The 15879-nt window shown below is 41.8% G+C and overlaps 1 protein-coding gene across 1 annotated transcript; it reads right to left on the reverse strand.

Moving 5' to 3' along the window:
• Window positions 1-44: 44 nt before the first annotated feature.
• Window positions 45-14255, reverse strand: tbc1d2b (TBC1 domain family, member 2B). The gene is made up of 13 exons (XM_080028624.1): window positions 13873-14255; window positions 12783-12936; window positions 11218-11395; window positions 9857-10014; window positions 9363-9622; window positions 7274-7723; window positions 6981-7091; window positions 6571-6767; window positions 5523-6017; window positions 4827-4944; window positions 4428-4613; window positions 2731-2852; window positions 45-2565 (listed from the first exon to the last, which is right to left on the reverse strand). Exons 1-13 carry the CDS (start codon window positions 14224-14226, stop codon window positions 2370-2372), a joined length of 2979 nt encoding a protein of 992 aa, XP_079884750.1. The 5' UTR covers window positions 14227-14255; the 3' UTR covers window positions 45-2369.
• Between the last annotated feature and the right edge of the window lie 1624 nt (window positions 14256-15879).

A 15879-nucleotide genomic window follows, 5' to 3' on the forward strand; every position in this document is an offset into this window, starting at 1 on the left:
ACACCTACAGATAAGACAGAGCACTCTCAGTCAGCCATTGTTTATTGAATTGTTTATTGAATGGTATAACAAAAACATACAGTGGCGTACAATTAATGCTGTAACATAAAGGTTGTCGCATTTACTTTTCATCAGTAAATGATAACGATTGACAATGAACAAGATACCATTAAAATAAGACATGAAAAGTGAAGTGCCCTATAATATTCTGAAGTCATCATTTGTGCAATACATTGCTGGGACAAAAGGGAGAAAAAGCAAAGGATATATGATAACATGAAATGTAGCTTATTCGTGAAAGGAAAACTAGCCTTAAAAACAGAAGTTGAAATCCACTGTGACATAGTAAGTGGACCTAAGAATTTTATTTTTTCATCTTAAACCAATCAAGCTTGATAACATTTTTGATTCCCGGAGAGACCAGCTCTCATGAAACAAGACTAACTCAATTTCTACCTCTTCAGTTCTGATTTTTCATTAACATTTCCATCATTCAAAACAAACACAATATTGCCATTTGTTCACAAGCTCAGGTGGTCCAAATGAAATGTTCGGCATGGCGCTAAGGCTGACAATACTGCAGCAGAGTAAAGCAAGTCTATTCTGTTGCTAACGGCGAAGAATATTTTTTTCTGTAAACAGCTCAAGGGAAAATTAAAAATAGAGGAAATCAAAAGTCATAAAGTGTAAACAATATATCAGTGGACATGAGATGGGGCAAGTTCCCATTTACACAACAGTTTTAAAACAAAACCTAAACATTTCCTTGTTTGGATGTTCAGGAAATTCAACTTTTTTCATACTCGTCTGAAAATACAGGTGTAATAAAGAATATGGTCAAAATGCTGAAGAGTAAACCGCCTTGTGTCAGTACCTGGATGTGGAAGCCTGCTACACATACCCAGCAATCCCCTGAAATGCTTCCCTTGTTGATTATAAATCATTATTAAACTGACTTTACAGCCATTTCAGAATAACACTTTAAAAAAAACATCAGAATGTTTGGAGGGTACCTAGTGAAAGAGTGTAAACACTGGGTAGACAAATGTTATACTGACACACTCTGGACGATGCATGCAAACACATCAGCATTTTCAGACAAGGCTCAGACAATGTAATACCAGCATTATGCATGAACATTATTTTTTTCGCAAAACAGAGTTTAAATCAGGGGAAACCGAATCCTTAAAAAAAAAAAAAAAAAAAAAAGCATTTCCATCTAAAGTTCTTTGGGGGGAAAAAAATCAATAACATTACGTAAGAGCAGAACTTTTAGGCAGGGGCAATTTCAAGGCCCATTTAAATCTCATGATAAACAGATATTTTAATATTAGGAATAAAGCAGACAATCAGGTGATTTGTAGCAATCTCCTAATATGATTCAACTTCAAATCCAAACCAAATCCAGTGGCCATTTTTTTTAGTTCAGGTACACATGTAGAAGATGCAAAACAGTTTGTCATGTTTTTGGGAACATTTAAGAATTCTTAAGTTTTAAAATAATTTAAGACAGCATTAAGAATGATACTTCTAGATAGAACATCTACCAAATAAGGGCAGACATGGTCTCTAGTTTGATCTGAATCCTGAGTAAATAAAAAACACAAACAAATAATACATAAAAAGTACACTCTTTCTCCAAAATGAGATAATATGTGGAAAGATTTTGTTTTAGATCGTAGTTTTGCTGAATCTTTGGAATGATATGTAACATTCTGGAATGACCAAGTTATCAAAAAGGCTCTAAGACTTCAATTTTAAGATTCAGCAGAATTTGATTATGCAGCATAAATGATTAGAGTGCACCAATAGACATAGGGAACACAAAATATTTGTTGAGTGGCAAGGTTGGAAAAACATATATGCAGTAAATACAGTATATCTAAAACCTTTATGTAAGAAATTTTGGGCAGAAAAATAAAATCTTCGTAATAACAAGACTGAGTAAAAAAAATACAATCATTCCTTTGACAGGCAGATCACAGCCATGTTTTTAAGAACACTGATTCAGACTGCAAGAGTCAAAGCTTGGCGTTGAAGGTCGAAGAGCCACAAGACAAAGGGTACTATTTTGGCCATCATACAAAAACACTGGTATACACAATTTATTTTTATTTTTTTTTCTAAAGGCAGGAATACTGATAGAAAAGCCCCATTCGGACTATAAATGTTTTGGTCTTTCTGTTGAGATTTCACTCAAAAATGAAGAGAAAGCTGATTGAAGACAAACTGCAAAGACACTTTCTGAAGAAAATAAATCCCTTTTTTTTCCAACAATCGCACCACATTGTGGATGTGCGTTGACGATCTCTCTCCGTCTTCTTGCTTTAGCCACGAGGCTTGTGGGAAATGTAGAAAGCGCTTAAAGGTCAGTTATCCTCCTCATCATCACTGACAAAGCTGCGTCCGTCCTGCCTGGTCTCTCTCTCCCTGAGGAACGTCTGTCTGATGGCCTCCAGCTCTGTCAGCTCCAGACGCACTTTCTCCAGGTGGAAGGAGCGGCGGTTCTGGATTTGTCGCATGGGGAATGGGTTCATGTCCACAAAAGCCATGGTCATCAGCTTCCTGGAAACAAAAAACAAAAACAAAGAAAGGGGAAAAAATACACAGTTCTGTCAGTCTAGAATGGTTTTGAATTCTGTGCACATTTTGGTCGCCATTCTCTTAGTTTGGTTATGTGTATTTCTTACCAATGTCTCCAATTTTAGTATGGAATTGTAGTTACTTTACCTTGAATCAAGGATTGTGCGTGTGAAATATCGTAGATATTTGAAGATGGATGTGGAATCCTGCAGCTTGAGAAACTCCTCCTCTTTGTACTTGAAGAGAGCGAGGGCAACACGGAATATGATCTGTCCAGAGAAGAAAAGGATCAAAACCTTAAAGTCTACCTTACGACTTTTTCCGTGTAACAGAACACCCATAAAGCATCATTCCTCTGGCACGCAACACTAAATTACAAGACCTTTTAGAGGACACAACAATATTTCTTATGAACAAAAAAAAAACACAGTACAGTATGCCGTCTAGTTATGGGGCAAAAGTTTACTTTTTTTATATATGAGTGTACAGCTGATCCTGCTATTGGATAAAACTCTGATTCCCACCACAGACCTCTAAATTATTAAAGAGTCTTTGAACAATATTTTTACTTAGAACAATGGACAATGACAAATTCTAAGTGAAAGTGGTCGCTTGTTGTGAATTATCACCAAACTTTAAACTAAGAGATTCTGCAAAGCTCAGTGGAGTTGAAGGAAACTATTGTTTGAGTTTTTACGACCCACATCTTTACTGTTCTGGGTCAAGCTCAACACTCTGACCATGTTGTTTCCGACTACAGTAGGCCTGTTTTTTTTTTAAGTCACCTGGTAACAAAAAGGCAGACAGTTAGCCACACCCTGGGGAACATAGTGGAGCATTTAGTAGCATATTAAAAACTGTTGTTTACCTCAGGAGATAGTGAACACCAAAAACAAAACTAAAAATGAGTAGTGAATGTTGGATAATTAAGGTGCATACAAAAAATACAACTCCAAACAAATGCTAATGTTGCTCATAAACTGTTGGACATCTATAAAAACTTTTGTCCAACAAGTGTATGTCAGTGTTGGATCTACAGCGTGTTACCACTGCCCCCAAGTGGCCAAAATCAGTTATAGCAGGTTCAAAGCTGCTTACTTTTTTTTTTTTTTCCTTTTTCCTTTTTTGTAAACAACATAGTTTTAAAATGTTGATTTGGGTAAAAAGTTAGCTAAGAAAATGGTTATTTACACAACCAGCAAACTTATAGCAACATTATCATGCTTTTGGAGACACTGACACAAATCTAAGTCCAATTCTAACACTCCTTTTGTTTTTTTTGTCTTAATCTTTCCAGGCTGTCTGACTTTCTTCAACAACTATTCGCTAACTTTGTATTCCTGCCATATGTTGCTGTGAAGGGAAGCATATGGAGAGTTTACCAGATGATGGAAACAGCTGCCCACTTCTTCTGGAGATGTGGGCTGTAAAAACCAAAGCAACAAGGTAAAGCTGACTAAAAAAAGCTATGTACAGTAGAGCTAAAGAAGAGCTGTAGAGTTTATCAGGCTAACATACTGTATCTCTGGATGAATTTGAACCAAAAAGTTGGTTGGATAAGGTTGGAGACTTTGTGGGTTGATACGTGAAACAAATAACGCATACTGTAGCACTTGTGGAAACTTGTTTGCACCCAAACTGAAGAGTAGTCAGACAATCTGTAGATGGAGGCAGATTTAAATTCAGCCAACTGGATGGCTACATCAAGATTCTCAAGGGGTCTCCTTATCTCTCTCACATTTTTTAATTTTTTTTCACGAGAAGTCTGTGAGCATGTACGGACAGATATCTGGCTGTGTGAAATTAGAGGACCACTGTTTTGTACTGTCTCCTCAGCATCTTACCTTTGGACCTTCAAACAGAAAGGCATCCCAGATCTTGAAGAGCATGTCGCTCACCACACTGTCCACAAACACCACCAGGAACCAGTTGAATGTGATGAGGGAGAAGTCCACCTTGTACAGCTCAAAGTGGGCGTGGAGACGGGGCAGCTTCTCACTCATCAGGTCCTTGAACACACGCTGGTCGACCTGCACGGACAACACCAACCAAACTTTATATTGCGTATTTTTATGACAACAGTGGGGTCATAGCAGGCAGAGAGAAACAGAAAGCAAACGGAGAGTGCTGATTACTGTGCTGCATTCTTCCTGTGATCAGTGACGATCAGCAGAATATGACCTCACTGACACCAGACACCTGTAAACTACGTACTGTAGAATATACGATTTGAGCTGGTTTACCTGTGAGCCAAGTAGAGTCTTGGTGTAATAGTCTCTTGGCATGAAGACCTCCACAATGGCTATGAGGCTCCAGAATGCGTCCTCTTGGTCCAGATAGAGCAAGGCGATAGCTACCAGCCTGAAGAAACGGCATGCAATAACGATCAGTGGTTAGAAAGCACAAGAAGAAAGGTTCCCACACATTTTTACCGATACATTTTCAACATTTTACCCAATAACCTTGTTTAGGCATGTTTTGTAATCATCTGAGGCTCATATGGCGTCTCTCTTGAGCCATGTGTTATATTTGTCGTTCGAAAGGCAGTGAATTACTCAAAATGAACCCAGGCATTTCTGCGGATAATTAAACTGCTAACTAGTTGGTTTGCTAACTTTACTTTTTCAGAAAAACGTCAAACTAGCTGCAACATAAGGTGTATTACAGTTATTATAGTTAAGTTCAAATGATAAAACGGGTGCATTGCAGCACTGAACTTTGAACAGTAGTAATTCAAATAAACAATTTAACATAACGTTAGATATGTTTTGGTGATATTTATGAGCATGTTTTAGACACTAGCAAAATATTGTGTAAATTCCAAAACCATTTCCGGGGCCTGATTTTTAATTTCATAACTTTTCCAGGAATGTCATGACCGTGGGATGGGAACCCTGACTAATGGAAAAAAAGGAGAAAACCTGAACTTGTCTCTGTACCTGTTGAGTCCCTGGCAGTAGCCGATATCTGGGTTCCTCCAGGAGAAGGCCATCAGGACGTTCCTGAGTTTCTGGATGCCTCCCAGACTCGGGGAAGCGTAGTGCTTGTTGTTGGGCAGCGTGCGCAGCAGGTCCAGCTCGATCTGCTTGGAGGCCGGGTTTGGCTTGTCCCGGGCCACGTTCAGCAGGGTCTCGTAGTAGTCGGGCGCCAGGTGGTCGCGGAACTTCTTGACGTGGAAGGAGACGCACCAGCGCCACACCTGGGAGCGGTGCTCATGGGGCACGCCGCAGCGAATCAGGGCTTTGAGTTCAGGGGAGCGCACCAGGTCTCTGTTCACAATGCTGGCCAGATAGTTCTCCCACTTCACCCCCACAGACACCTCCTGGTCTGTCATGGAGAGAGTCTTCAGCTCCAGAGCCCTCACCTTCGCAACCAGCTTCTCCTCCTCTTCCTCCTCCTCGGGGACCGTCTTGAAGCCAAACACGTCATACTCACTAATATCCAATTGAGGGCGGAGAGAAAAAAAAGTTGAAAGATCCTCATCAAATCAGCGACGTCCAATCCATTCAACAAGTTATTACATTTGTTTACTAACATTTTCCGTACCCGCCTTAAGTTCTACATCACTTCCCGTTTAATCACAATACATTCTTAGGAGCCCATAAAGACATGACTGGGCTTGCATAGAAGACCAAAATGCAAATTAGCAGAGCATGTTTGTCAGGATCAAAACAGAGCAGCAGTCAATCAAAGTAAAACAGCTCTGATAACTGCATTGCATTGGCGTTTAATAGGGCTACTGAGGCAACGCATGTGCATCTTTCTCTTCTACAATGGATTTTTTTACAGCGCAAATGTGCTTCAAAATGTCATGATGGCAACCACTTAGCAATTTAAATTCGCTTTTACAAGATAAATTATATTTATATTCATTCCTTTAGATTAAAAACATTTGGAAAAACCTAACAAATGAAATCTAACATCTAAATCTAATATTTTTCAATATACAATTCATCAATACATAATATTTTTGCCCATTGTCCATACCTGACAGTATGTGGTTTAAAGATGAGGTGTTCCTGCAGGTCGGAGCTCTCCGCCTGCATTGCGTCCTCTAATAATCTTGAGATGACCTCGCGGGCCGGGCTCTGCTCCGAAGACGAACACACCGGGTTCTTCACTTCTTGAAGCAGCACCAGGTACTTACTCTCCACCTGACACAGCTTGGCCTCCAGGGCCAAATACTGCAGAGAAGATAGCAGAACAAATAGCACAAAGTTATCTTCTTTTTAAATAACCTACAGCAGCAGGATTACAGCCTGTCATACATTTTCCCACTTGGCATTTCGAGGGCACCAGCTCAGGTCAATGCTGGACTTCCCCTAAAAGCTACTCAGACTTCCTGTTTCTATTGACAAAGTAAAGCAACATTAACCGATAAAAACACAGGACGGTACCTTTGCTTCCAAAGCCTTTTCTCTGCTCTCTGCGTTTCTTCGCAACTCTGTCAGCTCCAGGATCTCTTTGTTCAGGAACTTGTTCTGGGATTTGTAGCCGTGAAGACTGTCCTGAAATTGAAAAAGAAAATGTGCGTCACAGTAAATCAGAACACAAATGTACCCCAGGGGCTATCAGAAACATGTAAAAAATAATTTAAAAAAATTAAGTTAAAGAAATCAATTTTAGAACGAAAATAGAAATGTTCCTCTATAATAGGAGCTTTATCCAGTTGAAGTGTTTCCCTGTGTACCTTGAGGATGTCCATCTCCTGCTGATCTTTGTTGTTTGCGGGGGGTGATCCGCCGCTGCCGTCGCTGGGATTGCCGCTCTGCTCAAAGATCTGCTGCGACAGCTTCATGATGACCTCGTCCTTGGCCTGGATGGTCTCCATCATCATGCCCAGCTGGTCGTTGATCTCCCCCACCTTGATCTTCAGGCCCTTCAGCTCTTGTTGCAGACTGTCTTTCTCCAGGGCCAGCCGCTCCATGTGTCCACACAGACCCTGGATCTGTCCGTCTCTGTCCTGAAGCGACTCCTGCAGCTGGGCCATCTCTTCAGGGATGACTGCTGCTGAACCTTGAGCCTGCTGGTCTGAATCAGTGGAGGAGCCCGGAGCCGGGGCCGGACGGTGCGCTGCTGGCTGCTGCTGCCTGTCGCACTGGGACGTCCTAAGAGTCTGCTGCAGAAGCCTCACCAGCTCCTGGTTGGGGTAAAACAAGTGTTTATTTGCTTAACAACACAATCATCTCACAGTGGGAGGATTGCGCCTTAAAATGTAGTCGCTAGGTTCACAGAAAACACCCATTTGTTGATTGAAAGGTCGGTAGATTCCTAAAGATGTCAAAATTGTTATCCACCCCAAAAGCTGCGCATTTTATTGTATTTTAACTTACATTTACCATATTAATAAAAGACTGAATGTTCTGTACATTTGATCTTTTCTTACACCACTGCAGTGTAAAGGCATAACTAAGCATAGAGTCAAGTACATATTGGAGTGAAACAATAGATAATAGGAACAATAGGCTAATTGGGCATTATAATTTTTCCGTCAGTGTTTTACAGCCAATGTGGATCACCTAAAATGCTAAAAAAATAAAATGAAAATATATTTCAAGAAATGTATACATTTTAACAGCATACTTCATAGAAAACGCATACAGTAGACACACATTCACATTAAGTTGCAGGTATAAGCGTGGGAGAAACCTTGTTGGTTTACACCATTTCACAGAGGCCACAGCCATGCTGACCTGAGCAACAATGGGTAGGACAGGAACTGCTATGCTCAGATAACCATTAACATGTTATGATTACAGAGCAGAGCATTAACATCAAGAGGTGTGTGGATTAATACGAGTTACGCTGATGTAACTTGCTAAACATTGAGGCATTGGCACTAAACCCCCTTCACAGGAGAGGCATACACACATACGGGATATATTCATCTGGCAAGCGTGCGTCACAGCCGTTGTGATCAATCAGCTGCTCTCAAAACACTAAAACAAGAACAGAGAGTAATGGGGTGGAGTGACACAGCTGGGATTGTTGTTAGGAGAGCTGCTGTTTCCTTGTTTCTTACTTAAGCATGACTAATCATTTGCTGTCTTCCTGTGTTAGTGAGAGCATTGGGATTTCATCAAACGATTCAGTCAGTCCACACAACCTCAGGCTCGTGCTGAATTAACAAATATTACGGTAAATACACTCTGATGAGTTTCACTTTTCCCCCTTGACAAAACAACTTTGCCCTCCTTAGACCCATGTCACTAGCATGGCTAACAATGCTACCATTCCTGGTGTTTAAGTGAATTAGACACAATATACGCATGCCATCCAAGATCTTTTTTCTGCTAATACACTAAAAATACATTCTGAAAAAACCATTTTTTTTTTTTTAACCTTTATTTATACAGGTATATCCCATTGAGACCGAAGACTCTTTTGCAAGGGAGACCTGTTTTCCTTTCCCACGTTACCATTCGTACACCGATAGCAGGCTAACTATCGACTTTCACACAAGGCAAGGTGGGTGAAGTGTCTTGCCCAAGGACACAACAACTATGACACAGGTGGCAGGGCTGGGATCGAACCTCCAACCCTTTGATCATCGGCCAACCCGCTCTACCAACTGAGCCACAGTCGCCCCACTGAGCCACAGTTTTAAACGATACATCCTATCGTTTAAAAGATAACACTGTTGAAAATCATACCCTACTCTTTACTGGAGACAACTCTCCCCCAGAATGTTTTCATGCTGACAAAACACATGTATCTTCATGTATCATTAAAAGGCCCTTTACAGTGGGTGAAGTAATGAGAGTGATAGAAGCGTGTACCTTCTGACTGGCCAGCTCTTCTCTGAGTTTGGCGTCCTCGCGCTGCATGCGGTTCAGTTCCTCCTGTGTGCTCTGGAGGCGAAGCTGCATCTCTGACGGTTTGCTGCCGTTGCACTCCATCGTGGACGGGGAGCTGTCGGCGCTGCGTGTCTCCACATTTCGCCCAAACCTCCCGGAGACCATCATGTCCCGGAGCAAAGGCCTCTTGGCCCGCGCCGCGCTGCGTCCTAAGTCGAAGGTAAACGCTGATCCAAAGGAATCTGAGAGGAGGAGGGAATTGCATCACTCTTTCTTTGCTGTATTCAAATAAATAAGGACTGGAAATAAGTCATAACAAAGTGACTCTAGGGGCGGGGGGGGGGGGGGCAGCAGGGAGAAACTGTTTGGGAGAAATGCATTGTTTGACTATTTGTCATGGTATATTGAGCAAATGAGGGGAGCAATAAAAAAAGAAAGATACTGGACTGAGACTGAAAAAGGGAGTGTTGACGTACGTCTATGTGTGTCTGGATGGTGTTTCTGTTCGGGGATGTCCTTGGGTGGAGCGTCCACCATCTCCCACTCCTCTGCACCGCTGCTGTTGCTGCCGGTGTAAAACACGCTGCGTCTGCTCTCCCCTCCTCTGCCCGGCCGCAGATAAGACATGGAGTTCCTGACAGAGCACACAGCAAGCCAAGAGACTGAGTGAGACAAGAGACTGTAGAGTTCCATTGTTAGGCTGCACATAAAAGTGACTGTTACTATATGTCAAAGCTTTTCAAATCAACTGAGATCAGGGACAAATTGCAGGCAAGCCCGATGCTCTACTGCTACTTTGTAAATAATAACATTAAGACAGATGGCCCAATACACAATACAGCCTAAGCCCTCAATGTATCAAAATTGCACTCGATGGGAGAGCAGAGGATAACTGCTAACTAAAATCAAATAATAATCATAAAAGGAAGCCTATACTGACTTGTGTTTTCACACTTCTGCATGTGAGATCAACACTAACACTTTACTTATTGGTCTGCAGCAGAATCAAGTGGTTGCCTTCCTCACACCTTGTCAACACTAGACATGCTTTCAAACATGTTTTCTTTTTCTTTTTTAATCCGGTGGTTAACCTCAAGTCCATCTAACAGAACAGACACTTGTGTACAGAAGTCACATACATTAACTGGCATCAACATTGTTATTTTCTTCTGACCAAGACAGAAACGGCCATTGCTAAACGTACAGATTTAGACACTGAACGGCCAGTAACGGTTACTGTTACAGCATTCATTTTTGCAATTGTTTCCGAGACAGAAATATCATCAAAACAACTAGTTGCTGTGCATGATTCATATCTCTCAACACACTTTGCATTTTAAAATATGAGAATGCTACATCATCTTATAGAAGGTAGAAGAGATTGTCATATAGACATGCTATTATGAAGTTGGCAGCTCAAATGCTCTGAGATTCCTGTGCACCTTCATTAGTGAACTCTTTTACCATTGTGGTTAAAAAAAGAAAAAAATCCTAACCTGGCAAAATTTTTTACATTTCTGTGCTTTGAAACAATTGTATAAATGCATTGTATGCCCCAAGAAGAGGAACTGTCGATGGCTGGCTGGCTGCACACTGTGAGCAACTAGTGAACTACTGATATAACCATTTCCTCTACTGCAGTCAACCTCCCCGGAAGAACTGAAGAGGTGTTTTCTCTCCTCTATACAATACAGCTCTGTGGAGGCACACAGATGACAAACTAGTTTCACCTGTTTAGCAGGGACTCACAACAAAGTCTTGAAAGTAGACTTTTTATAAAACCCCTGGGAATAATATGGTTCTACCAGGATGCGGAAAACTCTTCGCTCAGACTTACTTAATCTCTGTACCAAAGTTTTTTAGGGAGAAATTGAGGGGGTTGTTGGAAGCGGCAGAAGGCCCTCCTCTGGCCGACTGCATCCCCACCATTACTCCGCCATCTGATTCAGTCTCCATGGCAAAGTCGCTGCGCACCTTCTCCATGCTGTCGCTTGGCTTCTCGAAGAGAAACGCGTCTGAAATAAAACACGGAATAACATGATTATAATAATAGCAATCTTTTTTTTTTTAAATCGCATTTCACACATCAGCAGGACCCCAGCGATATTCATTGTATGTTGAAGAAAGGAGTTGTGAATAACCCTGCCTGAATGCATTCCAAGGTAAAGTGCAGCAATAATTTGAGTTACCCAGAAAGCTTTTTTAAATTATGAGCCATTATGGTCCTTGAGTAGCTCTCTTACCATTAGAAAGCATGTTAGCATTTCTGAGCCAAGCAGGCTACATATAAATCTTCCTCTTTGTTTAAAAAAAATTAGGTACCTCTTTAGTCAATAGTTATACTGTGAAAGTCTGAGTTAAGTTAAATCATGAAATATTTTACTAGCCACACAATGTCACACTTAATGGTCCTCTTCTCAGCTACAGGGAACATTCATTACTGGAAGCCAGACAGATTTCACAGGACCTTCCTGCAGCCACATATTTCATCACAGCTCATTGTGACGCAAGAAAGGACTTTTTTGAGACAAAATATCACAGGCTGTAAAAAAATATATATATGTGAAAAGGCAAAATATCCAAAAAATATTTCAAGCATTTTTGTTTTCCATTTTTTAATTTCAGGAACTTCTACTTTCATGAGGAATTGTGATGAGCTTGTATGGTGCAGAGCAATGTTGGTAAATACAAAGTATCATGGTTATTTTTGACTATGCCTCTATATACTGATATTGATATACTGTGATAACATAGGTATTTGTGTATCTTTCAGGACAGATACAATCCATAAACAGTTTTAAAGACAAACGCATTAGTCATAGTGTATGCGATGAAAGGAAAAGGAAGAGGTATTCACAGTTCACTTCACTTGGCTACACCAAGTCAAAACAGGCAGACTTGTAAAGACCAGGAAAACAAAAACTGTCATACAAAATCTCGACTAATGTTATAACATTTAACCCTTTCAGACCCAGGTAAACAAAGAGACTGTTTTTGTGCTACTCGCATTGATTTGAAGGGGTGGGGGGGTGGGGGGGGTTGAATTTTGCCCCCCCAAAACATCCAGCAAGCAGTGGCCCAAACGAAATTTAGATCCGTTTCTCCTATGAGTGAAATCAAATAAAACACACCCAAGATAAGGCAGGTGTACTTCATGTGAACTCCATTGTTTAGCTTATTGTTCAGTTCTTATTTAATCAATGCCTGACCGGCACTGCCCACGTGCTACTTTTGTGGGAACTTGAGAACCTGGCAACAATAAAACTTAACCGGTGTGTAAATAGGAATCCATCAGATACAGGTGTTTACTTTTCAGCTGGTTCCTGGATGTGACGAGACAGAGCCGTAGAAATAAATCTCACACTTTGCGTGCAAGCTGTGTGTGCGCCTGCATCTGCCTACCATCATTGTCTCTTCCTACGAGGCCAGTGGGAGGGTGGGCCAGGGTCGGGGAGCTCCAGCTGTCCCTCTGCCCGGACCCTCGCGTGTTGCTGTACTCCCAACGTTTCTGTTGCAACTGCTGGAGCCAGAAATGCATCACCTGCCTGCTGGGAGCCTGGACACAGACACACACGCACACGCGCACGCGCACACGCACACGCACACACACACACACACACACACACACACACACACACACACACACACACACACACACAAGTCACACACAAGTCACACTAGCTGAGATCAAAGGTTAAAAAAGACAACTCAAACGTCAACACCGAAGGAATGCCTCCTTGGCTGGGAGAATGATAACAGCTGTGGGATTAAATAAAAACATATGAAAAATGCCCCCTTTTTAAAAATAGCAGGTTACTATCCAGATCTGTCATGTGAAAGAGGACAGACAGACGCTGGTTTCAGTCTCAGTTCCAGCCTCAGGCCTATATGCAAGCTGCTTGGTATTAGGCAGTCCAACCATCTGCTGTAAATGATGCAGACTTGTCGTGGTGGTGTAGAGGAGGCAGGCAGACCAAAGCTGAGACTGAAACCCAAAAGGGGGCACCTGCCTGTTTTTGTTGGCACTGAACCCGTCACAGTCATATGACTGCTATAAGAAGGACCGAGGCACCATCACATGAGAGGTGATGCCTTTGGCCCTTTGCAAAACAGAGATATCTGTTGCTGATGAGCTCATTTGGAGAGTAGCCTAGATCAGACTGACAGAGAGTGACAGCTTGTTTAGGGGGGCAAACAGCTGCTGAATAATGTACTGACTTAGCTCTTGTCTGGCCAAAAAAACAAGATGAGGCACCACGTGTGTATTATTGATTTTCTCCTTCAACAAGTTGTCTCATCGCTTGCTCCCTGGCTGTCAGCAGGAATAGGCCTATTTGCAGGTCCCGACTAAAAAGTGAAGCCGAGAATAAATCTGACAATTTAGAAATGGGTGTGTCTGCCGTGCTCTGTTTCTCTCCACAATGAGAAAGCAAGTGACACATTTAAAGAGAGCAGCAGTGATCTTTCACATGCCATATAAAGTTCCGTATACCTTCAGGAGGAACTCTTTCCCTGCGGTACGGATTTCGAACTGGCCCTCCTCCCCCTCCACATCGTAGCTGAAGCTCGCGTCGCCTATCTCGATGTGCCCGAGTGGCAAGGCGTCCTGGGGAGTCTTGAAGTAATATAAGTAACACTTCCTCGGATCGTACACGAACCAGCGCGGCTTGTAGCCCCTCAGAGGGCCCTTGCCGGAGAGTTTGTTCAAGTAGCCGCACAGCTTGGAGGCCTGCTCCTTACTATTCGCGCTCTCGACCTCGGCCACATCCAAGGACCTGGAGGCCACGACCCGCTGGGCCGTGCAGGAGTTCGCCTCGCTGCTGCTGCCATCCTCCTCTTCGTGCATCTTTCCTGGAACTTTCTTCTTCTTCGCGCAGCGCAGCAGCGGATGCCCACTCCTGTTTCCATCCGCATGACTGGCTGCCTCTCGGAGCAAGGGGGCATGGGAGATGTAGTTTGTTACCGCGGTGACGTGGTAGTGATAGTCGACGCGTGCTGCTGCCATGGTATGTGCCTAGGTATTAGGTCCATGGTGTGTGCGTAGCCTACCGCCTGGTGGTGGTGTTTAACCAGATGTGCAACCAGAGACATTCCAACTGCTACAAATGGTGAAAAGTTATTATGCAAAAAAAAAGTTTCCTATCAAGTAACCTACCAGTTGAAGTGGAAGGCAGAAGAGAAGAATAGTTCCTGACTGTTTTGATGTTCATTTAAAAGGTGGGCTATTTAAGTGTGACCTAGTAGCCTTATAAAAGAAGAAGATTGTAAATAGCATAGTGTAAGATTAATTGGAGATAAATAAGGAAATACACATTTCTAATTGTAAGGTAAACATACTTGGGTTGGGTTCACATTTTAGGTGCCTCAAGCACAAAAGACTGCAGTTGGCCCCTGATTATCATTAATGTAAAAATAAAAATAAACATTATAATAAAAGTAGCCTACTTTTACAGCACCTTTCAAGATACCCAGGGTATATTTACAAATAAGAACAGATAAAAGCAAACGAACAAATCAGGCAAATAAAATAATAAATAGGTATACTAGTAAAAGCAGGGGAAGGTGATGAGTTATAGTCCACGCCATGGTGAACAGATTAGTTCTCTTATTATTCAATTATTATGGTTGATGCAATAATGTCATGTTAACCTTTCTGTTTTAGCTTGGTGACTAAACAAGAAAAATAACATTTATCTCCAAAGAAGTAGTAGAAGAAAAAGAGAAACAATTCAAGTTAATTTCCACACAATTGTCTTTACTGTATGAATGAATGAATTTTATTATTGTGTCATGTCCAAACAAGGACCCATCCCCTTCGGGATTATAAGACACCAACAACTGTATCAAATTCAAATGATAACATTCACTTCCTGTAAATGGTGATCACATTTCACAGTAGGACAACAAGGAAACAGACGCAAACAAAAGAAAAGAAAAGAAAAGCAAACATAAATATCTCATTTATAAGTGCTTTTTGTTCTCTTGGCCCAGGCCTTCTCCAGATAGCCAGCAAGGGCAAATACCTTAAAGTCAAAGAGCCACTTTAGCCTGTCTGCATCATTCATCCACATGAAATCAACATCACCACACTGATCGAACAATCTCTGACGCAACCCATGGTACAGAGGGCAATAAAACAGAAAATGAAACTCGTTCTCCACATCAATGGTACAATAATCGCAGAGTCTTTCCTCCTCTGGGACCCCGCGGTAACGTCCTGTCTCCAGGTGCAGGGGCAAGATTCCAGAGCGTAGCTGGGCGCACAGTGATCTTTGCTTTTTAGATAAAGGAGCACACACATATTTCTCCGTCCTGTAATAGTTCTTAATCGTAGCATAAGTCCTCAATTTTGGTTTAAATAAAATGTCCTGTGCCTGTGTGTAAGTAGGCTACTTGAGTAAATGTAGCTTATTAGTTACATTCCTTGAAAGTCAACAAGAAAGCCTATATGCAAACAACTTGGCCTCAAGGTTTCTCTGAGTCAATAAGAATGTGGTAA

This window comes from Ammodytes marinus, assembly GCF_949987685.1.
Source record: "Ammodytes marinus genome assembly, chromosome: 5".
Lineage (NCBI taxonomy): Eukaryota > Metazoa > Chordata > Actinopteri > Uranoscopiformes > Ammodytidae > Ammodytes > Ammodytes marinus.

Excerpts from the sequence above, each read along its gene's own strand:
- tbc1d2b (XM_080028624.1), bottom strand. The coding sequence starts at position 14,226 with ATGCACGAAGAGGAGGATGGCAGCAGCAGCGAGGCGAACTCCTGCACG. Across the intron at positions 12,937-13,872 it reads GGAAAGAGTTCCTCCTGAAG|GCTCCCAGCAGGCAGGTGAT; the intron begins GTATACGGAACT and ends GTCTGTGTCCAG. Across the intron at positions 7,092-7,273 it reads AGGAGATGGACATCCTCAAG|GACAGTCTTCACGGCTACAA; the intron begins GTACACAGGGAA and ends TTTCAATTTCAG.